This window comes from Choloepus didactylus, chromosome 2, assembly GCF_015220235.1.
Source record: "Choloepus didactylus isolate mChoDid1 chromosome 2, mChoDid1.pri, whole genome shotgun sequence".
Taxonomy (NCBI): domain Eukaryota; kingdom Metazoa; phylum Chordata; class Mammalia; order Pilosa; family Megalonychidae; genus Choloepus; species Choloepus didactylus.
Window position 1 is genome coordinate 234,643,812 of NC_051308.1, and position 25,379 is coordinate 234,669,190.

Consider the following 25,379-nt stretch of genomic DNA (forward strand, 5'->3'; position numbering starts at 1 on the left):
AGATTCTTCTGATGATCTGACCCAGACACTCAGCAGAACATCACCAACCAGCTGATGGTGTCTGCTTTTCCTGTGGACCCAGGGGCCCTGACAGCCCCTGAAGAGTCTCACCCTGATCCGCACCATCGACCTCCGTACCCACCGAACTCTGGAGGAGCTGCTCGCCCACAGGCTCTGGGGCCACAGAGCTCCAGAAGAAGATGTTCGATTCAGGCCCTGCTAGCGGAGGGTGGTGCCCAAGCCAAGAACAGTGGTCTTTGGCAAGAACTAGCCACAGATGCCAATGGAAAAACAGGCAAGGAAGCCCTCGTGGAGACAGATTTTGCCTAGAACAGAAACTCTGCCCTCGAGGTGCTGACACGGACCTCACGGCAGGTGCCAGGGAAGGTGTGCCCAGTCCCAGAGCCTGTGTTATTTCACTCGTACCCTATGCAGCTTTATTGAGAGCTGCTGCTCATTTGCTCCTGTGAGTGATCATCTGTGGCCTGGATCTCAGGGATGGGCTGGATCTGCGACAGGAGGGTTGGATGGAGTGTCTTTACGAGTCCCTGTTGTAAAGCACTGCCTGTACCTGTGGCAGGTACGGGAAGAATGCAGGGGGTGAAATCTCTTCGTGGGGGTTGGAACCCCAGCCTCTGAGGGTGTGATGCTCGTCGGCTCACAGCCCTGCCCAGGTGAGTGGACAAGAGGGTCTGGCCTGGCAGGGACAAGCAGAACTGCTCCTTGAACAACACTAGTTGGTGTGTGGACGTTTAGCTTCTAAGGCAGTTCTCTAAAGCCACAAGCCTTAGCGAGTTCCGGCCGAGAAACTGCCCTGGTGTTGGCAGGGTCGGCTGGAGCCAGCTTGCCCACCTGTCCCCTGGGTGCAGCCAGCCTGTTTCGCTGTGGAGGAAGTGGGTCTTCCCCAGTCTGCAGCTCCCTGAACTATGGGCAAGAAAGGGCTGTGCTTTTTCCTTCTCACCCATGACGTCATGGCCCAGCCTGCGCCTCTGCAGGGGCACAGGTTCCCCGAATGATGGTGAGGCAGGGAGCACGGCGCACTCGGGAGGGGGCCTTCCACGGTCCTTCCAGCAGATGCACCACGGGGAGACAAAGGTCAGCGCTTAGGACCGTGCCAACAGGTCAGGGAACCAGGAAAGCCAGGGGAGGGATACCGCCCGAGTGGCGGGCAGCATGTATGGGTGTGAGCCCTCCCTCGTGCTCCACCCACGTCGCCAGAGCACCCAAACAGCACCTGTGAGCCTGGCGGGCCGCTAGGCTCTACCTGCTCCCTCTTTCCCCAGCCCGGAGGACTCCTCAGCAGCCGGAAGGGGGCAGTCCAACGGCTGAACAACACACACACACCGAGATGGAATACACTTCAGACCATGACCTCAAGGCGCTCCTAGCCTTAAAACCACTGAGTCAACCCCCACCTCCCTGAGGAAGTGAAGTCCCACAGGCTCCATGGCATTTTCCAGCCCTAGGTCGCCCAGGCATGGGGTGGGAGAGAGAAGGACTGATGGCACAAGGATGGCCAACACTCGTCTAGATGCATCTACCTGGTCCCCCGTCTCCAGGGCAGCCAAGAAACAAAACCAGCTGAGACAAGAACCAGAGCCTCCTCCTGGAACTTGGCAGAGGTGAGGACATTGACTCCTGGGCCACCCAGCTCACACCTGTTTGCTTCTCTCTCCTTGTCCTGAGCCAGGGGGTTCTTGCTCAAGACCCCTCTTTCCTTGGGTGCCACACTCTGCCGGCAAAGCCAGAATCAAAATGCTGCTTCTCTACTTCACTCTGCGGGGGTCAAGGGCTCAGGCACATGTCCGGCAGCATCCTCCTTGGTGGGGGCAAGGTTGGCTGGCCCCCACGGCAGGACAGAGGCCCAGCTGGCATCACCCAATACGCTGTCCTTTTGCCACTTCTGCGGCCACGGAGCAGCTTGGGGCTGCTGTCCAGCTCCCCCCACATTCTGAGCATGCTGCCATGCCCACCGTGGGAACGGGTGGTGCTTTACAACAGGGGCTCACGAGAACACTCCATCCAACCCTCCCATGTTCCGGATAAACCCTCAGAGGTCGGGGCAGCCACTGCCCCCTCTGCCTGAGTCACAGGTCCAGCCCATCCCTGAGGTCCAGGCCACAGATGATCTCTCATTTAAAAGAACTGTTAATCACAGAAGCAAATGGACGGCAGCTCCTGATGAAGCTGCACAGGGTACCGGTGAAATGACACACATCCAAGGCCACGTGTGCTTCCCTGGTTCAATCCCACCGCCCAGCAGACCCCTCCTCCCCCTCTGTGTCTTGATCTTCTCATCTGGAAAACGGGGAGAACGTCACAGGGCAGCTGGGATGTTTATCGGATACCTCACAGAAAGCATATACCTACTGCCTCATATAGTAAAACAGTTGATAAATACCTACATTACATTATACTCATGGAGCCATCTGATTTCATCCTGACTCTTTTCCCAACCAGAGAACCAGCCCCTGAACTAGAAGGCCCCTTTCTAAATTGGTCTGAATTTTTAGCTCAAGTGCCAAGAAGTGCCTCATCCATCTCCTGTCCCCCATGGCAGGCTCTGGCTCACGGCCTGTCCGGCTCCCCTATCAGCAGCGTCTGTCTTGCGGAAGCCTGTGTGGTCAGAGCTATTTAAAGGGCCAGGCTGGGAGCCGAGGCCACGGCACATCTGGCCTCTGCCCTTGCTGGTCCCTGCCTGTTCCTGGAACACAAGACCGGGAGCCCCAGTGCATGGGCCCCTCGACAGGACGGGGCCCCCTCTGTGACCTGTTAAGGCCTGTCCACAGGCAAAGCTGGAGGCAGTCCAGGGGATGAGGCTTGTGGGGTTTTGAAATGCTCCTCACCCCAGAACTCCTCACCAATCCAGCTACTGCAGGGCCTGATACTACAGAATCAGGAGACCACCAGCCACAGGCAACTTGCTCCTTTTCAAGGTCCCCAATCCCACCACTGAACACCTCAAGGGCTTCTTTACAGTGGACCCAGGGCAAGACTACCCCAAGAGCCACTGTTGCAGGGCTCCCGTCTTCCAGATTACACATCCTCAGATCTCTTCTTTGTTCCTCATCGGATGGAAATTCCAGGCCTTCTCAGAAAGGAGGCTGACTGGGGAAAGCCTTTGGCTCTGAGGCCCATGAATGGGAATATCCAGTGGTCCCAGCCACAGACCCTCCCCCACCTTGTCTCAGCACAGCAAGGACAGACTCTGCTCTTGCCTGGGGCTTGGGCAGAAACTTGGGAGACCCACAGGTAACAAGTGTAGCCTCACCAGGGCTCTGCAGAGGCTGTTCCCTCTACTCCAAATGCTCTTCCAGCAGCCATGCACCTGCTCTGCTCCTTCCCTCCAATGTCACCTCGGGGAGGGTGCCCTGACCCCCCATCCCCAGGACTCCTGATCCACCTTACCCCATCTCTTTTAAAAGTTTTATTAAGGTAAAATTGACACATGATAAACTATGTATTTAACATGTACCATTTGCTACGCTGACATATGTATACACCTGGGAACCATCAACACAATAAATCAGTGATCATATTCATCACCCCCCAAAGTTTCCCCGTGCTCTTTATAAGGCCTCTATCCTGCCCTGACCCTGTCCCCCAGGCAAACAATGATATTTCTGTCCTATAGACTAGTTTGCAGCTTCTGAAGTTTTACACTTTTTTTTTTTTTTTTGAGCCTTGGTCACCCAGCATAATTATTTCGAGATTCATCCACGCTGCTGCACTGTTATCAGTAGTTCATTGCTTTCATGAAAAATCATACTCCGCTGTAGGATGGGGCAGTTTCTCTATCCATCTATCAATGGACATTCGGGTTGTTTCCAGTTCGGGGCTATTACAAATAAGCCTGCTATAAACATTTCAGTACAAGTCTTTGCACAGACAAACATTAGGCAGCAAAGTAACTGGCACAGCCTCCTAGAAATGTAAGCTCCAGGAGGAATGGGTCTTTCTCTAGTTTGTTCGTGAATCTATTCCAAGATCCTAGAACGATGGCTGGCAAATTGTAGGACCTCAACAAGCATTTGTTGAATGAGTGGGGTTCCAGGGAAGATTTTTTTATTAACACCAAAAAGATTTCTGCGGATCAAAAACTAACTCCAGTGACACGGTTAAGCGATCTGCGTTAGGCAAGCGACTTCAGATCCTGGTGCTGTGACATACATGCTGTATGACTCTCCAGGAGCCTCAGTTTCCCCATCTGTAAAGTCAGGCTGACTCCACCTGCACCACAGGGTGGTGGTGAGGTGCTCATGAATATAATGTGTGTGGGAGGCTGAGGATGGGGCTGGCCCTTGGAGGGGCTCCAGGAGGTTCACTGAATCCAAGTGAATTGCACAGCCCCTGCTCCCCTGGGCTTCACGCAGGCCCAAAAAGCACTACTTCCTTCTTTCCTGACGCGCCAGCAGCAGGGGCAGCTCTTCAGAGGAAGCTCACCCCCCTTCCCAACTACCCCAGGTCCTTCTCTGAGGCCAGGACAGCATTCCTGGGGGAGGACAATCAGGATCGAAGGCCCTGTCAGACCTGACCCCGTGCCCACAGTCACCTTGGGCCAGCATGTCATCCAGCCAGGCGTGGCCATGTCCACAGCCACCTTGGGCCAGCGCGTCACCCAGCCAGGTTCAGCTGTTCCAGAGAGAGTGCCCCAGATCACCTGGGGCCACCTCGGTAGACAACCCCTCCCCGGCTCGCACCAAAGCTCTTCTCCCAGAATGAAGGAGAGTGTGGCTTTCCTTTTCCTACCACAGCTTCAGTGCTACGTCCTGACCCCGTCACAGCAAGGTGGGCCCGGAGGACCAGCTTGGTGACAGGAGGCCACGGCTCCAGACAGAATTTAATGGGTTCCCAGGTAAGGTGTTTTAAAGGCGGCCTGAGAGCCTGGCTTTTCTCACATCGAGTTCTGTTCTCCTCCTTTCCATGGGACCAACCTCTGACCCGTCCCTGGGCAGGGAGAAGGGATTAATCAAAGAGAGAGGCTCAGGGCTGTGGGCCTTGCTCACAACTTTAAATAGTGCCTCGGTTGCAGCTGAGCTCGCAGGCGTCTCCTGGGACTGGAGTGCATTTGCCGAACTGCAGAGAAAAGAGGATGGGATTGGGTGGGGTGGGGAGAAAAGCTTCTGGCTCATGGCGACAAGACCAATCTGATGCCTTTACTCCCTGGGACAATTTCCAGAGCAAAGACTGGGAATGAATCAACAGTTGGCTCTTGTCCCTCGAGGGGCCTCTGAATGACACCCAAGGTCAACGAGCGTCCAAAGCCAGATCTGCCTGCTCCTTCTCTGTTTTCGGTCCCTTCTCCTTTATTGCTATCACTATCCCAGAGACCCTTAGCATCAAAGAATTGTCTGCAAAATATGTGCTACAAAGAGAGGTTTGGAAAGTAGACTTGCCGGGAAGCAAGTCTTAGCTCTGGAATCTACTAGCTGGGAGGCCTTAGAAAAATTCCATAACCTCTTTCATCTCCATTTTATAGATGGGGAAACTGAGGCTAACAGACCATACCCATTGTTGGAAGGATCAATAAGTGCACGCAGGCAAAGCCTGTAGGAGGCTGCCGGGCACATCCCAGGGCTTAAATGAAAGTAGGCTGCAATGACGCTCCTTAAGAGCCACCATGTGTCTTCCAGCTCGGTCACCCCCACTATACAATGGGCGTAAAGTTTTTCCCACAGGGAAGAATGGCTGGGCTTTGGTAAACGCTTCTCAAACAAGTATTGGATACGTATGAAGGGAGAGACAGGGTGTCTATGTATTTTCAAACAAACCAGCTTTTTGGTTTTCTCAGGATAACTGGAAGATTTCCACGCTTAGAGTGTTAATACATAGTGGGACCTACTAAGAATTTTATTCAAAGCACTCAAGCAGATGCTGGAAGTCCAATTGTTACAGCAGGAGGCTGCAGACGGGATGCTGGCAGGGGCAGGCGGGAGGGGAGGGTGACGGGCAGGGGTGCCTGGGGGTGGGGCCGGGGGAGTTGGACCACTGGTCTTCCAACTCATAGAGTCAAGAACTTGGTGCTGAAAGCCCCAGATGAGGACATCAGTCACTTAGATACAAAAACCTATCACGTGAAAAGCAAACGGGATGAAATTTGCTTCAATTTTTTGACCATCGATCATCAGAACCCCAAAGTTGAGTGTTGGTTCTGGAAACAATTCTACTTAGATCATGCCCGTGGTGGGCGGTTCTGGCTGCCAACGACCCCACCTCCTGTACCCCTTGGGGAGTCCCCACCTGCATGGTGCCAGGTTTGGTCATGTGACTTGCTTTGGCCAATGGGGCATCAGCCCCCAGGACGTGAGACCTGGCTTAAAAAGCATTTGTGAAATGCATAGTGGTGATCTAAGATGCTAAAATAGGGGAAACTGGGTGAGGGGTGAATGGAAACTTGGTACTGTCTTTGCAACTTTACTGTAAGTCACAAACTACTCTAAAATACGAAGTTTATTACTTAAAAAAAGTACTTGTGCTCTGGGGCATGTGTCCTCTGGAGACCTGCTGCTGTGCAAAGAAGCCTCCTGGACACACACGGCCCAGCCAACAGCTGCAACACAACAGCAAATACTCTGGGTACTTCTTCTACCTGACCATGAATTATTTTCAACTGGATCAGAATTGCAGTCTAAGAAGCCTTCCAGGGAGAGCTGTCAACAGTATTCAAAAGCAGTTGTATCAAGGAGATGTTCTAAAGTTAAAACTCTCTGGAAACTTCCACCAAGTTCTGGGATTGGCCAGTTAATAGTCTTCCCCATTGGGGTTGTGGGGCAAGGGGGTTGGCCTGGAGTGGGCCCCCTGTACAGCCCCCAAGGGCACCAAGCTAGATCTGAGTGCCTAAGAAAGGATGGTGGCTTCATGCACATGAAATATCAAAGAGGGTATATAAATTCAAACCAGGGCAATATCTGCCCAGAGGATAAACAGGTCTTTGATGGAAGGAACGAGAGGAAAAATGGAATGCAGATGTGGGAAGGAAACAGGAAACATCAAGTGCTTTTTAAACCCACATGGTCCTGTGGTGAGAAGGACTTAAGTACAAGAAAGCAGGAGGGCAGAGCCATCCTGGCATCAATGGCACATCATTCTATTCCACAGCCACTTGAGCCACCTTCCAGCCCACTGTCTGCAGGCCTGTTCCACTTGCAAAGGCAGCCAGGGCATGGCTGCATCTTCTGGGAGCTTTAAGGACAATGTTCTTTTTCCTTGGACCGAAGACATTCTCTACAGGCCAGAAACCCTGGAAGCAGGAGTCTCTGCTGCCCATTTAAAAAATACTACTCAACCAACGTGCACTGAATGTGTTCTGGTTTTCAGACATGTCACCAAGTTCTGGGTCCTATTTGCCTTTGAATTCTTTGGACCACAGGCATAGATGCTGGTTTGGGGAAATCTTCATGAGATGTTTGTTGAATGAACAATTCAGTTACAGCCTGCTCCCTTCCAAGAGCTCAGTCTAGGGCAGTGTCTTACTCTGAGGCAAAGAAAAGGCCCCACCAGGCCTCATTCCTTCTGCCAAAGAGTGGAAACTAAGGCATCGTTTCTTCTCCTCTCGGTTCAAGGAGCATCTGCTTTGTTCTGCTCACGAGGCCAGCCCTGTGCTGGGTGCTGGGCCCTGGGGGAGCCCGGCAAGGAAAAAGACACCCTGCACTTTGCACCCAGTCCTGAGAGGTCAGTATTTAGGGTTGCGACAGTCTTGGGGAGGAGGGCCCCCGTTGGCTTGTGGAGGCTGCAGTAACAAATCGCTGCAAGGTTAGAGGCTCATAACAACACAAATTGTTATCTTAGAGTTCTCTACATCCAATGCCCGACACTGGTCTCACTGCATAAAGTCGAGATGTTGGCAGGGCTGTGTTCCTTCTGAAAATTCTAGGGGCGAATCCGTTTCCTTGCCTTTCCAAGCTTCTAGCAGCTGCCTATGTGCCTTGGCTTGTGGCACCTTCCTCTGTCTTCAAGGCCAACAGTGGGGGCTGGCGTCCTTCTCACACGGAATTGCTCTGACTTCTGCTTCTTGCACCACAGCTCCTTCTCTGCCTCTTCTGCCTCCTCCTTCCACTCACAAGGTAACACAGAATCATCTCTTTCAAGGTCCGCTGCTTAGCAACATTAGTCCCATCTGCAGCTATCATCCCCCCCTTGCCATGGAACCTAACAGATTCACAGGAGCTGGACATCTTTGAGGGAAGGCTGGGGTGGGGTGGGTACGACAGGTGTTATTCTGCCTACTGGGACGGAAAGTTTCCTAGAGGAGGTGGAGCCTGAACCTGCACTTGGAGAAAGAGTGACCATTAGGAGGCTGGGGAGAAGGGAGAACAAATGCAAAGACCCTGGGGGGAGAGAGAGGAGAGGCATGGCAGCCACATTCGGGAACCACACACATCCACCTGCGAGGGGGAAGAGACGAGGCCGGCTGCAAAGGCAGGCAGAGGGCGGAAAACGGAAATGTGAACAACCCCAAACACTGGAATTCTCTTGCTGCCTCCTGCTCAAAACATTCACGGCCACTAAACTTCTGGGTGTGGCCCTCGAGGCTCGCCATGACCATCTCCCACCATGCCCCCTACTGCAAAGCCTCAAAATGGGGTGCTCCCCCACCCCCCACTCCCACAGCCTGATGTTCTTGCCTGTGCTCAGGCTATTTTCCCTACAGTAATACCCTCTCTCTATCCCCACCGGGGTCTGCTAAACGCTGCAAAGCCACATGCTTAGGTTTGAATGCTGGCTGGAGCTATGTGCTGCCAGGCACGTTTACTTCACCTCTCAGTACCTGTCCCTTCATCTACAAAATGAGGACGTGATAGTTTCCATCTCATAGGGTTGTTGTGAGGGGTGAACAAGTTAACATCCTATAGCGGGTGGCACACAAATAATGCTCAGAAAATGCCGTCACTACCTGATACTAGTATCACTGCGGGGGTTCATGAAGAAAACTATTCTCAATAATGCCATGATGCTATTTGCCTTTTTCACTATTAATATTGGTGTTATTGGTGCAAAAGCAATGGCGGGTGACACGCTAACAGTTTAGCACAAATCGAGCCACCGGTACCAAACTATATTAGTGATTTTTATATTCTTTACCACCATGACTTGCAGTTTCAAAAAAACAGTATTACTTAAGAATGTCCTCAGTGAAGATGTAAATTAATTTTATTAAACCCTGATTCCTGCATACAAGTCTTTTAATAAAATGGGAAGTAGCTTAAAGCTCTTTTGTTGCTGACCAAAGTACAATGGCTGCCTGGAGGAAAGCATTTGCACTACTGTTTGAGTTCAAGCTATATCAGCCTTTTTTTATTTTTTTTTCCATAGAATACTATTTCTGTATTCTGTAAAGAAAGAACAACTGACAGACAAGCTATGGATCCAGCACACATTTTCCTGAAACCAAACTAAGTGAGCTTGTTGCTTTGAAGGAAAACAACCGACAGCACTTGTTGTCGATAATGAAACTTGAGCTTTCAAGCAAAAATTAGCATTTTGGCCAACTTATATCTGCCACTGTGGCTTTGAAACCTTCCCCAATACTTAGAGACTTTTCTGATAAGACTGGTAGTGATGTTAACAGATGTGATTTTTTGATATTGGATAATGAAATGTATCAACCTTTGAAAGGTTTGCATCGCTCAGCAAAGAGGTATTTTCCAAGTGATCCATGGAGGATGTTAAAAAAATCATGTATGGGTAAAAGATCCATTCAAAATACAAATTAGACCTATGGATTTTAATGTAACAGTGTACAAAAACTTCAAGGGATAAAATTTCAGATGCCACACTGCAACCAACCTTTAAGAAACTACCACTTGTTGAATTTTGGTGTGCTACTGAAAAACGAGTATAATTATTTAATAAGGCAATTAATGTACTCCTCCCTTTTCCAACTACATATCTGATGCCAGGTTTTCAACCAAAACAACAAATCATAACAGATTGTCTCAAGGAGCAGATATGAGAATTCACCTATCTCCTAAGAAGCCGGATGTTAAAGAGTTTTGCAAAAATGTAAAACCAAGCCCTCTTCTTACTCAACTCTTTTTAGTTTGGGAAAATAAACTCATTTTTCATAAAATATTTTATGTTACCTTGTAATGGGTTTATTATTATTACTTCAAAATAAGTTTTTAAGATTGAGACAATTTTTCAGTTTTAATCTTAAAATTGACAAATACTGATAGTTGTAAACCACAGAAACAAAAGCTGTTTGGGGTCCTGAATTTGGGATCCCGAGGCCAAAAGTTCGAGAAATGCTATCCTGAGAAAAGAAACATTTACATGCACAAATCTTTATTGTAGAGTTATATAATGGCAAGACAAGAAAGGAAAGAAGTGGAAACAGCTTAAACGTCCAATAATAGGGAAATGGCTAAATAAATTATGGTACCTCCATTTGGTAGAACATTATGTAGTCATTAAAAATTATGTTTTCAAAGAGTATTTATCGTTGTGGGAAAATGTTCAACACACTCAACATGCCGTTAAGTGATTTAAAATAGGAAGAACCATATTCTCATTACTGTTTTTGTAACGCCTTGATTCCCAAAGAAATCAGTGAAATTGAGGGGGCCCTAGGAAATTAACAGACAGTCCAATGGGGTCCCAAAAACTAACCGCTCACCACGGGTAGGACAGGGTAAGTTTACACATAAGATGATCCCATTCTTTCTCAAACAATCATTAAGGGCTTCTGCCCTGAAAGACATAGACAAGAGACCAAATTCTAAGTCAAACATTTCCACATTCATCCCCAAAGAAACAAAGGGAACGTTTAAAGCCCCATCTTCCCCAAACTTGATTCTTCTCATTGCTTTGCTGTTGGAAACAAGGACTGATGGTTTGGGTGCTTTCTTGAGTTCCTAATCTTCTCACATGCAGGAAAGTTCAGGTCTCATTCAACCCCTAACCATAGATGGAGGGGAGGGGGTATTTGTCAGCACGGAAGTCTTAGGGTGGCTTTGCTTTTTCCTACAACACGGACACTGGTTGTTAACAAGTGTCGCCCAACATCTGCTGCCTGCTTTGCTTGTGCATTTATCTTCATTCTCCTCATTATGGGCATATAAATCCCTTTTCACGTCCCAGCCTTCTTTTGCCCACATCTGTCTGCAATTTGGTCATCACGCGCTGCGGCTGGTGAGGAAGCATCTCCTGACTTTGTAGAGCTCCATTCAGGATGCTTGGGGGCTGCCGAAGGTGCCCACCTCACTGTCTTTAGAGGACGCGGCCACCTTGAGCTAGGAGAGCTCAGGGGGTCTCAGGTCTGTGCAAGCTTAATGGGCATCGGGTGACCGTTACCTCCAGGCAGATGGAGGACACTGCCACGGGCCTTTTCATCTGATAATCACTAAGGAATTTTACCAACTGAGTAATAGGCACTGGGCTAAGCACTTTATATTTAAGTAACTACCTATTATGTATGTAACTACTAGGTAGTAACTACTGTTATTTGCCCATTATAAGAAAACCAGGTATTATTATAACCCTTAGCAAAGAAAATCATGGTTCAGAGAAGTTAAGGAATTTGCCCAAGGTCACACAGCTGGAAAGCAGTGGAGCTGGAATTCAAACCCAGCTCTGACTCTGGAGTCTGCTGTTCTGGTTACTGAGTGAGGACGGCCTCTGTCTCTCTTTTCCCAAGAACCACCCAGAGGGAAGATGAGGAACGTGGGGGCAATGAAAGTTTCTGACTGACTCTGCTGCTAATTAGCTCTATAACCTGGACCAAGTTACTCAAACCTTCCTGAGCCTCACTCAGGTGTCTGCATTTGCAAAAGGGGGCTAATTGCTTCTATCAGGGTTGGGATGAACCCTAGATAATAAAGTGCTGAGAATTGGGGTGGAAAAAGTAGGTGCTCAATAAATACCAACAAAAGTCCTTGTTGATTAGATTATTATTCCTACAAAGGAGCTGCATCATCAGGCAGATCTCCGGGTCCCCGGGCCAAGCCGAAGATCTCTGATGGCAGATAATGAGAGGCCTGGTGTGAGCGGGTGCCTTGTGGGCTAAAGTGAGAAGGAACCACGTTATGGCAGTGGACATCTCTCACTGTGCAGGAACTGTGCCACCCCCTTCAAAGTCGCAGCCTCGTTTACTTCTCACAGCCTCCTGGGAATCCACCGGCACTGTCCCCATCACTCAGATCAGGAAACTGAGGTCTGGAGAGTACAGATTGTGTGCTCCAAGGCCCTGCAGCTGGGAAGCGATGCATAAATGAGCTTCTGGGCCCAGGAATAGAAAGCAGTGGAGAGAGGTTTTCCTTCTCCTCCCAGGGCCAGAGGGGCGAATGTGGGGGAGAATCCTTTCCCTGGCCAAGGACATGGACCGCAGGCCGCTCTGTCTCTGGATTAAATACTGGAAAAGGCGATTGAGAGAGCATGTGGCCGCCTCCTGAGGCAGACTCTCCACATGAAGCTTAGCAAGACCAAAGGACTTGGGTCTCCTGCCATGGGGCTCTGGGTCCTGGGAAGAGGTGGGGCTGCCCCGAGGCTCCTGGAGGTCGTGTAGAGAAAGAGCCATGTGTGCTTGGCAAAATGGCCTCCCAGTCATGCCAACGTCAGCTGGGCCATGGTGCACTCTACCTGACCACTGCAGTCTGAAGAGGCCACACAGAACACTGTCTCAGTGACCCTCACGGAATCAAAACCCCAACAGGAGAAGGTCAATCTGCCTTTGAAAGGAACATACTTTGCTCAGAAGAAGTTCTATCAGCAGTGCTGTCACTCTGGGCAAGGGCTTACCCACAGTGACAATTTCCCAGGCTCCTGGGGGTTGCTTAATTGGGCCCTGGACAGTCAGCCTGGTTAGCCAGACAGCGTCTGTATTCTGCTGCCCACACCAGGCCTCTGGGCATAACAGAGCCAGCTAACTGTCTGGCAGAATCCCTCCTTCCCTTCCCCTGCAGTTAGAGCTGAGGCTGGGACATGACTAGCCCTCTAAGAACTACATTTCCCAGCACCCACTGCAGCTAGGCAGGACCATGTCTCCAAGCTCCTACCAAGAGACTTCTCTGCCCTCCAGTTTCAGCTCTTTCCCAGGGTCTCTCATGGCTCAAGGGAAGGAGAGAGCCCCACCAGTCTGAGATGCTCACCTGGAGATGGCTATAGGATTGAGAAACAAATTCTCAGATTCTTTAGGCCACTGTTTTGGGGTCTCTTTGTTATAGCAGCCTGGTACCCACCTAACTAATAAACTTGCTTTGGCTTCAAAGAGAAGTTTTCAAAGAATGTTCATTGTTACAGTAATGGAAAAGGGAAAAACAAGCTGTAGAGTGTCATTGTCTGTTTTTATTTCCTCCCAGGAGAATCAAAGAAAGTAAAGGACTTCAAGAGAATCAACACAGACCTCTAAGACTATTTTCTCTCCAAATGTTTATGCCTGAGTTCTCCAAACACCAGGGAGCCAGGTTATGGGTGACCTGACTTCCAACCTTACTCAAATGCCCTTTTGAGACTCCCCCCATCCCTGGCCTCGCAGAGTGTTGGCATGTTGCCTTCTAGGATGGATATGAGATGCTGGTGCCCCGTGTCAGCTCCAAGGAAAAAGGTGGAATGTGTTGGGTCTATCAATTTCCTCGTTTCCTAAAGCAATTCCTGGCTGCAGACACAGGGGCCACAGGTGGTTACGGGTCCAGGGTCCATCTCATCCACAGCCCACCTGGTGCCTTCCAGCTCCCCACCCCCCAACCCTTGGGCCCAGGGCCGGATGGTGCACTTCTTAGTGGCAATTGCCCCAGGACCAAGCAATGTGAGAAGAGACCTGAGCCCTTCCTGGGGAAGCCACTATGGTGAGCAAGCGTGAAGTGGCCTCAGCAGAGACACCGGCACATCCACAGCGACGTGGCGGGGAGACGTGCGGAAGGCCCACGACAGTGCTGGGAAAGGGGAGAACCATTTGCCAGGTCAGTCCCCTGGCTCAGTGGAGATGCGATGGGCCACCCTCCATTCATGCCTTGAGTCCAAACTCGATGAGCACCATTTGGTGTCACAACTGGTAGAGGGAACGGCATCTGCACCCCACCCCGCAGGATAGCGAATTGTGACCAAAGAAGGGACAAGGGCAGCTTTGGCTGGGGTCCACGCCACTGCCCCTGCAGAGGCAGGATCCTGGGTCCTCGGCCCTCCCGTGGCGAGCTGGAGCCCCAGGCAAAGGGAGGGGACTGCCACTGCCTGGTCACTCACCCTGCAAAGCTTCTTTGGCTCTGGCTAACTCCTGCTCCTTCTGGGCCAGCTGGACCCTGAGCTCGGTGGCCGAGAGAATCTCGGAGGACTTGCCGCCCTGTGACTCCTCCAGGTCTTTTGTCAACATCTCCTTCATCTGCCGGAGAAGATGAACTTCTTCTTGGAGCCGGGACACCTCTTCCCGCAGCAGCACTGGAGGAAAAGGGCACACAGTTAGAGGAAAGGAGTGCTGGGTGCACTGCTAACATTTTCTGGGGGCAGTTTGAAGGTGCTTTGGCTTTTCCTGTCTGCTTTCCTACATGTAGGAAGGAAGAAAACTCCAGAAGCCATGGTCTCATTTCAAAGAGACGCAGCCCTGGGTGCGGGGCTCCCACCAGCCTGCAGTGTGCCTGGGGAGACGTGCTCTCCTGGGCCCCGTGGCTGCTACCACTGCACTGACAGTGGCCACTCCAATGGCTGATGGTCTCCTCCCCTGCAAAGGGCTTGGGGAGGGACTGTGGGAGCAGGAGGAGACGCAGGACAAGGTGCTGGCAGGAGTTAGCAATCAAACCATGAGGCAGCAGCGGGCCGACCTAACGTCTGTGTGTTTCGTCTCATTTAATGCTCACAAAACCCTCCTGAAGCAGGGACCCTCGTATCCCCCATTTTACAGATTAGAAAATTGAGGTTTGGAGAAATTAAGTAACTCTGAAGTTATGAAGTTAGCAGGTAGCACAGCTGGGGTTTGCACCCAGGCCTGGCTGACTCTAGACGCTGAGCTCCCAGTTCATGCTGGATAAACAGCCCTTAGCAACAGCCCTAAAAAGGCACGCTCAACACGTTGCAAGGGATGCCATTTTTAGGAGCCCAGCGCAGTTCAGAAACGTGGCTCCGGCCTTCACACCCGACCGTGCTGCAGGAACGTGCCTGACAAGCAGTGACGTTGAGAACGCCGCGGGCAGAGGTTTCCGCAGCCCCACCGTGAGTCTGAGGGCTGAGGCCGAGGTGGCCCTCAGGCCCGTGGCACCTTGGATGGTACCAGCAGGTGCGGCTTCATCCCAGAAAAGCGTCTCCTTGGAGGAGTCCACAGACCATCACAGACTCACGGGTCAAATGGACACAGCCACACCCAGGTTTGCTCACCTGGGCAGCCAGACAGTGCTGGGGCAGGCCGAGGGGACGCGAGAGGCAAAGCAGCTGTGTTTGCTGGCTCTGCCAATTAGGGATCTGGCTGATGGGGCTGCGCAAACCTCTGTGATGATAACTCCAAACCCAGAAAGTCAACAAACACGCACCAGGATTCTACTCACTTGAGACCCATTAAAGAACGTTCTGGACCATTTGCTGGAGCAGGACCCAGAGCCTCTGTGACCGTCTACTTTGCCAAATCAGTCTCTCACCCTCTCCCTGTCCCCTCCCTCCATCTCTGCAACATGCCAAGCTCTTTCCGGCTTTGGGGCCTTTGCCCCGGCAGAGCCCTCCGCCTGGAGCACCCAGCTCTCCCTGTGGCTGCCCCAACGTCACCTCCTCGGAGGCCTTCTTTCACCTCCGTGCCCGAGGCTGCCTCTTCGCTCCTGGTCAATCTCCAGTTCATCTTCCTCATTGCCCTTATCGTACCTAAAGTGACCTATTTGTCTCTCTGTCTTTTTCCCCAACTAGGCTTTGGCTCCGCAGGCAGGGGGCCTGTCTGTGCCCACCAGTGCGTATGGTGGAAGCACGCTATGCTTGGGACCTGCCCTCTGTCCCCTGCTCCCACCTTCTCTGTAGCCCTCAGCACCCCCTGATGAACCACTGTGTTTTTGTTTACCAGCTGCCACCCCTGGATAGACTGTGAGACCCATGAAGGCGTGGAGTTGAGTCTGTTTTGTTCACAGCTGTGAACATCTGGCTCCTGGGAAGCATGGTGCTGGGGTGGGGGGTGGGGGGTTGGGGTGTGCAGGGGGAGCGCAGCATCCCGGCCGGCCGTCTCGTTCCCAGCCCAGGAGGCTGCCCACCCCCACCTCTCGTCCCACCTCCCATTTTGTCTCCGTGAGGGAGGCTTGGGAGGGACAAGGGCAGTCCCAGCCAGATGCTTGCAGCATGAGAGCAAAGAGCATCCCTGCTGCCAAGAGGGGCCATGTACCACGTCTCGGGGTCTGGGGTGCAGACCTCCCTGGGAAGGTTACAGAAGGGGAATGGCTGCGGCACTGCTTTGGAGTCAGCGGTCTCCAGCCTGTATCCCTCCCTGACCAGGCGTGTCCTCATGAGCCAGTCCTTCCCCTCCAAGCCTCAGAGAGCCCATCTGTAAAACGGGTCTAACCCTCATCCGGCTGTGAGGCTCCCATGAGATATGAGAGGCAGAACTCCTTACGCAGGGCCTGGTACCCAGGAAGTGCTCCACGTATGTGGAAGTGCTCCTTGTACAAGGAAAGTGCTCCACATACGTGGAAGAGCCTGGTACATGGGACATGCACAGGATGTGCTCAATGTATGCAGAAAGTGCCTGGTACACAGGAAGTAGTCAATGTACACAGGAAGTGCCTGGTATGTGGATGTGATCCATGTACACAAGAAGTGCTCCATGTACACGAGAAGTGTTCCACATACGTGGAAGTGCCTGGTACATGGGACATACACAGAATGTGCTCAAGGTATGCACAAAGTACCTGGTACACGGGATGTGCTCCATGTATGTGGGAAGTGTCTGGTACACAGGAAGTGCTCGACATATGCAGGAAGTGCTCAGTGTTTGGTGGCCACCATTTCCCCAAATCTCTACCGCAGCTACCTGTCAGCATTCTCTAAGGCGCTGCAGCCTCTTGCTAACCTGGCATGGAGGCCGAGCAGGGCAGAGCCAGGTCAAGGGGGCAGGGGCAGGCTGGAGAGGAGCAGGGCCGAGGTCGGGAGGACAGGGTGCCCCTCCACCACCTGTGTCCTTGGGGAAAGGGGCCCTTGACTCCGACCCGCATTCCTCTGCTCACTTCCCATCACCTCCTCTGTGGCCCCTGGGTCGAGCTGCACCTGTGCCAGGCTGGGTCTCGCTCAGCTACCTTTCTGCCCTCATTTCCACCATAACTCTGAGTCCACTCTCCCCACAGAAGCCAGAGGCCCCCCGGAAATGCAAGGCACATTATCTTACTGCCATGCTGAAACCCTCCATGGCTGCCTGTCTAATTTGCAATAGAATCCGAATGCTTTCTCTGCCCCTCCACCGGCTTCCTCAGTGTGCCTTCCATCTCTCTCAGGGGTCCCCTCAATCCACCCAGGCTTCTTTCTGTTCTAGAAGGTGCCAGACCCACCCCACCTCAGGGCCTTTAAAAAGCCAGTCGGGTCTCAGCCCCATTGTCACCTCCTCAGAGACCTAAATTAGCCCCCACCCCTGTCCCATCTTGACGGCACGTAACACAAACTGGAAAAACTCCTATTTTATTTGCAGGCTCATTCGTTTGCCATCTGTGTCCTCAGGAATGCCGCTCCCTGAGGGCAGGGCCGGCCGTGCTGCACCGTCTCGCTCACCGACTGGTCAGGAGTGCTGGCAGCAGTGGACAGTGCCTCCCAGGTGCCCAGGAATGTTTGTTGTGACACTATGTCCATCTGTCCGTCCACCCCTCCACCCAACAAGCATTTAGAGGCGCCTGCCCCGTGCCAGACACCGTTCCGGGCTCCGGGGACCCCTGAGAATGCCACAGACAGGCCCCGGCCTCAGGGTGGTGCTCAGAGACCCCACCATGAACGCGATCTGAGGATCCCCGAGCCTGGCACTCGGTGCGGGGTGGCGGGACAGGCTGTCTGAAAGCGAGGGCCAGGCTGCTTGGCTGTTGAACAACTCAAGTGCAGACTGGAAACTGTCCAAGTCTCTTAGCAAAACTGCAAAGTGGGGGGTTTGCTGGTGGGGCCTCTCCCCCACTCATTCCAGGCAAACATGTGCTGGCCGCCTCCGCCCAGGCCCGGCAGGGTGTCCAGAAAGGAGAAGGGAACACCCTCGGCCTCAGGAAGCCTCCGGCTGGGTAGGGGCAGCAGCACAGCAAGGATAATATAAAGGAGGGGCTGCATCTTCCCGGAACTCTTGGACATCCTCAAGGGGACAGCGGTGTTTGGGGTGGGCCTGGGAAGGCGGGGATTGGGAGGGAGCAGGAAGCAGCGGAGGCAGCAGGAGAAAGGCAAGGAGGCTGGGAAGGCAGAGGCCCCAGGCAACCAGTGAAGCAAGAGGAGGTGAGGGAAGGCAGGAGGAGGGCTGGGGAGGAAGACTGGGATCAGATTACAAAAGGCCTTAGCCCTGTCTTCCCCTTGTGCCCCAGGCCTGGCTTGCCACCTCTAGCAGTACCCAAGTCACTGGAATTTTCATTCTTGCTCCCCTTTGTCAGTCTTCCCCAGGGCTCGTTTCCACTTAACCACCACAAAGACTATTTCACAATAAAGCGTCAGTGACTGCTAACACCCTCCCACTTACATGGACGTTGTCGGGCAGGGAGAAGACAGGCTTGATTTGGGCTTTCATGTTTTTTCAGGGATTGACTTCTGGGCCTTCCTCAAATTGCCTTGGGGAAGTTACCACTGTTGTTTGCTGTGTCTATGAAGAAGGCATGGGCCCCAAAGAACCTGGCTTTGAACCCAGGCTGGACAGGGCTGCGTTGTGACTTTGGACAAGTCCCATCATTTCTCTGGGCCTCAGCTGTCATGTAGGCTGCATGGGGATAATGCCACCCTTCTAGGGTTGCCAGATTTAGCAAAACAAACAAAATAAAAAACCAAAAAATGGAGTAAAAGGCAGTTAGATTTGAATTTCAGATACTTAGTTACAATAAAAAAATTTTCTGTCGTTCATCCAAAATTCAATTTTAACTGGGTGTCCTGTGTTTTACCTGGCAACCCTCTTCCCATCCCACAGGGACTCTGGCACAACAAAAGGGGAGGGGGAGGTGATTCAGGCACAGTCTCCTCGGCGCCCCTCTGCTTAGCTGAAAGCACACTAGAGGGGCTGGGTGCCAGCCTGCACCCTCCTGGAAAGGCCCGTTTTCCCTGTGCACTTGGGCCACTCTTCCTGACTACCTGTGGTCAAGACAGGTTTTTCCTGAACTCACCTTCCTAACAGGTGTACCTGATATCTAGGCCCCGCCCCTTGGAGTTGGGCCCTGACCAAGTGGGATCCAAGCCGGGAGGCGGGACACCAGGTGCACCAAATGCAAGAGCCAAAGTTTTAGGAGACCAGAGCAAAAAACAGAAAAACAACTCCGCGGAAAGAGAGGCAAACCCAAGCACCCTAACTGCACCTGTCCAGACCAGGTGTGCAAGCCCAGATCTCACACCTCCTGCAGCCTTCCAGGGGCAGAGATGCATGATGGCCTGCGACTGACGGCTGGAACCACCCCTCTCTGAGCCTCAGTTGCCTCACCTATAAAATGGGGGCATGAGAGTGAGACTCGCGTGTGAAGTGCTTAAACGAGTGTCAGTGCAGTGAGGCCTGTGTGTGTTTGCTATCACAATGCCTCATCTTCCCCTCTGCGCAGAGGGGGACAACCACATTCTTCAGAAACAATGAAGAAGCTGGAGTTGGAAGAACTGGGTTTCTACCTTGCTGTGTGACCTTTGACAAGTCACTGTCCCTCTCTGAGCCTTCATAATATCAGTGCCCTTGGGGGAATCTACTCACTTTTCAGGAATCTAGGCTGAGTGCTAGTGATTGTGTATCTCTCTCCTAGGTGGTGAACAAGGGCTTTGATCTAGCCTCCAGCTGCGCTGACCGCTTAAGTGACCACTTGCCACATTTGGCTATTTAAATTTAAATTAGTGACAAACAAAATTTAAAACTTGTTTCCTCAGTTGCACTAGTCACATTAACTGCATATGCATAGTGAGTGGCTGTGATACTGGACACTGCAGAAACAGCAGTTTTCATCACTGCACAAAGTTCAACTGATCAGTGCTGGGCTAGGAAGCAAGAGATGGAAAAAGGAAGAAACTAACAACTTGCTGTAGCCCAGGCCCAGGGACCCACTGATGGGGAAAGGCAGGAGGAGCCACTGAGGAACGAGCCACCGTTTCTGTAGAAACTATCCTGGCCCTCTGTTAAGCACAAAAAAAGGAAAGGTCAATTGTGTACCCTGCTGCCGATGCCAGGCAACCATGATGGCCCGGGGACTTCTGGGCGGGGGGCAGAGGCAGGAAGGGCCAGAGGGAACGGTGCCCCAAACAGCCACAGACTCAGCAGAGTTCCCTTGGCCACGGAAGCTGGGAGTAAGCATTGCCCGGGAGATAGTGATTCTCCTGACCCAGGGGAAGCTGCCTGTTACCAACGGTGCTGCTCTCAGGGGCAATGCTACCTGCAGGCAGGCCAGGTCTGGTGGATGCAGCAGAGGAGGACCACCAGGTGCCTCTTCCCCAAGGACAAGCGTCCATACAGGATGGAAAAGGGAGCCGGACAGACCCTGACCATCTGTAACCCATCTCCTTTTGCATGTGAGATTGCTTAAAAATGTAGTTTCCCAGGCTCCCTTGCAGCTAGGGTTGCCCAGTTAGGGTTACTCAGGACAGCAAGCTATCGGACAAACTCCCAAAGGAGGGCTGCCCTTTAAGAAGAAAGGCTTTTGTCCCTACTTCCTGCCTGGAAAATAAGACTTGTGGCTGGAGTTGCAGCGGCCACCTTGTAACCAGGAGGTAACATACATGGGGACAATAATCACTCCAAAGGGAGGCAAACAGACTCCTGGGCCCTCAACAGCACCGTGCAGCCTGCACCTGCATCAAGACCTGGTCCAGGAGAGCCTTTAATTTCTCTGCCGATTATAAGAACCAAACCGCTGCTGCCTACGCTACAGGCAGAGTCTGAATTCAGAGTGCTTCTAAAGGCCAGCAGCCTCCGAGGGTTTGTCCTGTGTCCTGTGGCCAGCTAAACAGTGGAATCCAGGCATGGGGAGAAGGAGGGAGGAGGGGGAAGCCCTTAGTGGAGGAATCAACACAGCACAGAAGGGACACAATGGCTCCTAGTCTCACAGGGAAGAACCCTCAGTTTGCTGCAAGTCTCTTGAGCTCACAGGGTTAGAGGCAGGAGAGAAAGAAAAGGGAAAAAACTATTTCACCTGATTACAAAGCACTAACCAAGAACTGGCTGCACAAGAGGCTACGGGGGACTGAGAGCCCTCTAAGGCCTCTCGGCTAGTTGTAGGTTTACAAGCCCGGCCATTCTAAGCCAAAGATCTGAATAATAACAACGTTAAAATTATCATGTATTATAATAACAACTAGCCTTTTACTAAGTCTTCTTGAGCACAATGTGTTCCAGGCTCTACCATAAGCATTTTACATGCTTTAACTAATGAAACCCTCACCACAATGCCATGAAGTAAGTCTCAATTTACAGATGGGGAAGTTGAGGCACAGGAGTGAAGTGTTTTCACCAAGGTCACACACAGTAAAGAGCAGAGCCAGGGTTTGAACCCGGGTAGCCCAGCTCCAGCACCCACAGTCTCAGCCCCCACCCTGCGTTGCCTTCCAGGAAGGGGAGGACAAAGTCTGTGGGTTTCACAAAGGCTTTCCGAGGGGGCGGCCAGAGGGTGAGGCGGGCAGAGCCCAGATCCAACCCAGGCCTCCAATGGTGGAGGCAGCAGGGGCAGGGTATGAGCTTGCTGTCATTTCCCTCAGTGGAGGTCGGCCACAGTGAGCCAGACACTCTGTGGATGGTGCTCCTGGCTGCCCACCAAGGGCACTGTCCCTGTGCAGCTGCTCAAGGAGGTGGCCGAGGAGCCGGCCTGCCCATCCATTCTGTTCCGCTCACACCTGACACCCAGCGCCTAGCTCAGTGACCGGCTCTTGGCAGCCATGCAGTAATGGTGCCAAGAGCAACACCGAGGCAGAGGTGGCACAGACAAGCCCAGGCTCTGTCTTGGCAACCCCACTTCCCAGCTGTCTGATCTTGGGACAAGTGACCTCTGCCCTCTGAGCTTTGGCATCCTTATCTGAAAGTGGTGCCAAGACCAGGCTCCTAGACCTATGCTAAACATTAAACACAGCAATCATCTAAGTGGAAACATTCTGGAAGGTTCTAAGCGGGGGGCTACAAAATGTTGCCTATCATGATCACTATTAGGAAAAGGGCAAACCCTTTAGAGAGACAGGGGCAGCAAGCTCTCTGGATCCAAATGGGAAAGAACCAAATGTATCCACTTGTCCAAAGCCACCAGCTTTGAGTGGAAAGGGGGGCGGGGAGCTGAAAAAGGAGAGTCAGAGATAGACGGGGTCATCCAGGGCAGAGGGGGTTGTGGGTCTTGGCCAATGAACTAAGGGAAACTCTGTTCCCCTGGATTTCTGTGGGTGTAGCACATGGTGAGAAAGAGGTACGTCTCAACTGCACACATATACATATCCCCTCTCTTCTTGAATTCATTCATCAGCTTCATCATGAGGATAATAATTCATATTGATAACAAAACCACTTAGTCCTTGGTGAGTGCCAGGCCCTGTTCTAGATCTTCAAGTTCATTCATTCTCCAGCCTCACAATCGTAACAGATGTCCACATTTTGCAGCAGAGACTGAGGCACAGAGAAAACAAATGGTGAAATCCAGGTAGTCTGCCCGCAGAGCCCCTGCTTGTAACTGCCTGTTATACCTGCAGGGACAGCTCCCAGACGGCAAGCTGCAACCCCCACCCTCCCACCCCATGACAGGTAAATGCCCTGTACTCCCTCTCGGGGCCCAGGCAGTCTGTGCCCAGGGCCCTCCAACCCTCTCTGGTTCATTTTCACATTTCATCGCTTCCCCAACAAAGTCAGAGGGAGCAGCCTAGAAGGCCTGAGGCCACAGGACCTCAGCCTCTTGGTGAAGCTCACCCTGCACCCGAGGGGGCTGGGAGTCCCGGAGCCTGTCAGTCCAGGGCAGCGGCAGCAGCTGCCAAGGGGTCTTAGCTACAGAGTCAGTTCCAAAGGGCCCCCAAAGCTCTGTAAATGGCCATGACGGCCACAGGGAAAGTCAGCAACTCTTGCCAGGAACTCATCACTATGCAGAGAGAAAACTGCAAACTGCAGCCTGTGGGGTAGATTGAACCACTTCCCCTACCAAGACGTGCTCAAATCTTAACCTCTGGTCCTAGAGGTGTGAACTCATTTGCAAAAAGGATCTGAAGATCCGATTAAGAGGAGGCCAAACTGAATCAGGTGGGCCTTGATCTGGGATGACTGGAGTCTTATAAGCGAAGGAAATTTGGACGTGGAAGTATAAGCCACCCAAGGAGACAGAAAGAGACACATCACCACATGATGGAGGCAGAGGCTGATTGCAGCAAGCCACCTCCAGAATGCCATGGACTTCAAGAAGGCACTGCCTGCTGATATCTTGATGTTAGCCTCCAAGACCGGGAGACAGTAACTTCCTGTTGTTTAAGCCAACCAGTGTGTGGTATCTGTCATCACAGCCTGGCAAACCAAGACACCTGGGAAAAACCAGCCTCAGGGACGTGTTTCCATTGGCCACCCTGGGCCTCTGGGGTGAAGTGAGGCCAGCTGGGGCATCACCTCCCTCTGACAGGCCACCCAGCCCAGCCCAGGCTTCCCCTCCTGCCTGGCCCCTGTCCTCTTGACCACCTCTGTCCCCCAGTCACCATGTGAGACCCTCCTGCCCCTCCCTCGGTCCCTCTTTCATGTGGAGAAAGACCCATAAGACCAGAAACAGGCCCCAGCAGCTGGTACGCAAGGGCCAAGATTATGGTTTCCTGGAGATTTCTGTGTGCTCTGGGCTTTGTCATATGATCCCGAGACCTTGCCGCCTTGGCAGGCAATGCGTGGGGGTGGAAGGCAGCAACACAGGAGTCGCCCCAAAAGAGGAGATTCTCAAATAACACCCACCCCTCCTCAACAATATTACTCCAAAGGCCGCTCCTAGGCCCGGAAGACGCGCAGTGATTCTTACTACAGGTGGGAGTGGGCGTTGCCGGTTCCCAGGTGACACGGTCTTTGTATTGTTCTCATATTTCATAGAAACCACCTTTTCCTTTGAGCCTTACTTAATCCCTCTTTCCTGCTGAGGCTGTTCCGGTTGCAGCTGCCGGCCTATAAACACACCTTTTCGCCAGACCCTCCTTGGGCCCCTGAGCGTCGAGCTAATCCTCCTCCCCAGCCTTGCTGCCCAGGGATCCACAGTTTCCAGGAGAGCTAAGCCTGTCCAGCTCCACTGCACGGAAATCGATTCTCTCCAGGGTCAGGGGTCTGCATCCCCTCACCCGTGTCTTAACCACACGTTTACTGAGCAAATGACCGTGGGCCAGGCACAAGCAATGGAGACAAGGCTCCTCCCTGCCCTGAGTGACGGTCACAGGCTCTAAAGCCCAGAGACGCCCTGGGGAAGTCAAGGAATCACAAATCTCCAACATGCAAATCTCAGAACAATCTGCAGCCCTACCCACGTAAGCTAATGAGAGGATCTGCTCGCAGAATGTGGCTCCTGCAGCGGCCTAGCCTGCTCCCTCTAATTACTCTTCTTTACCACCCGAGGCCTCTTCTTCCTCCTCCATCCACTGCTTTGTGAACCCAGAAAGACATCCTCTGGCAGTCTGTGATGCCACCCCAGACTCTGACAGCCAGGAGGAGCCCCATGGGTCTGGGGTCTGCTGGGGGGGAAGGCATGGGTGCCACCTTCCAGGTTGGGGCTACAAAATTCACTCAGCAGGGTGATTCTCACCCAGGAGGGATCTGAGCCTCAAAACATTCCATCTGGCTGGGGTGGAGAGGCAGTCACCTGCCTGCCGGCCCGGCGGGGCAGGGTCCCTGGACGGCACTGACAGAATGAAGCCACAGCAATGGCTGCTCAATCCCAAGGCCCAGAATACCAGCTCGGAGCCCAGGCCTCCCTGGTGGCTTCAAGGAGCCGTCCCAAACGCCTGCTGGGGCAGGAGGAACAAGAGAAGAAAGGGCTGGCTGGCTGCCCCCAGCTCTCAACGGGATTAGGGGAAGAGAGTTGGACCCGCACCCCCTCAAGTCCGGCCAAAGCTATCGGCCCATGGACCAGCGGCAGACACGTGACCTGATCTGGCCAATCAGAGCACTGAATCACTCTGGCCATTCTAATTGGTTAACGGGGGGCACATGACCAAACCAGTCCAATCAAAGCCAATCCTTGGAATTCGTGAGGCGGCAGGAGCCAGGCTCTGTCTCTCCTGATGGCCTGGAGCTGAGGGCGGAGCCTCGAGCGGCTGGCGGCCATCTTGTCTCCGGGAGGAGAGAACCAACACGACCAGGACTGGGGTCAGATAATGCCCGG

General features: G+C 52.5%; 1 protein-coding gene across 7 annotated transcripts in view; it reads right to left on the reverse strand.

Annotated features, from left to right (window-relative positions):
* KAZN (kazrin, periplakin interacting protein) overlaps positions 1-25,379 on the reverse strand; it is an 857,604-nt gene that overhangs the window by 119,954 nt on the left and 712,271 nt on the right. For all 7 annotated transcript variants that reach the window (XR_005215506.1, XM_037828472.1, XM_037828473.1 and 4 more), the window contains one exon: positions 14,176-14,367. Coding sequence is in view for 6 of the 7 variants with exons in the window: in XM_037828472.1 (XP_037684400.1) it covers positions 14,176-14,367 (192 nt within the window). In the remaining variant the exon portion in view is untranslated. The remainder of the gene's footprint in view (positions 1-14,175; positions 14,368-25,379) is intronic.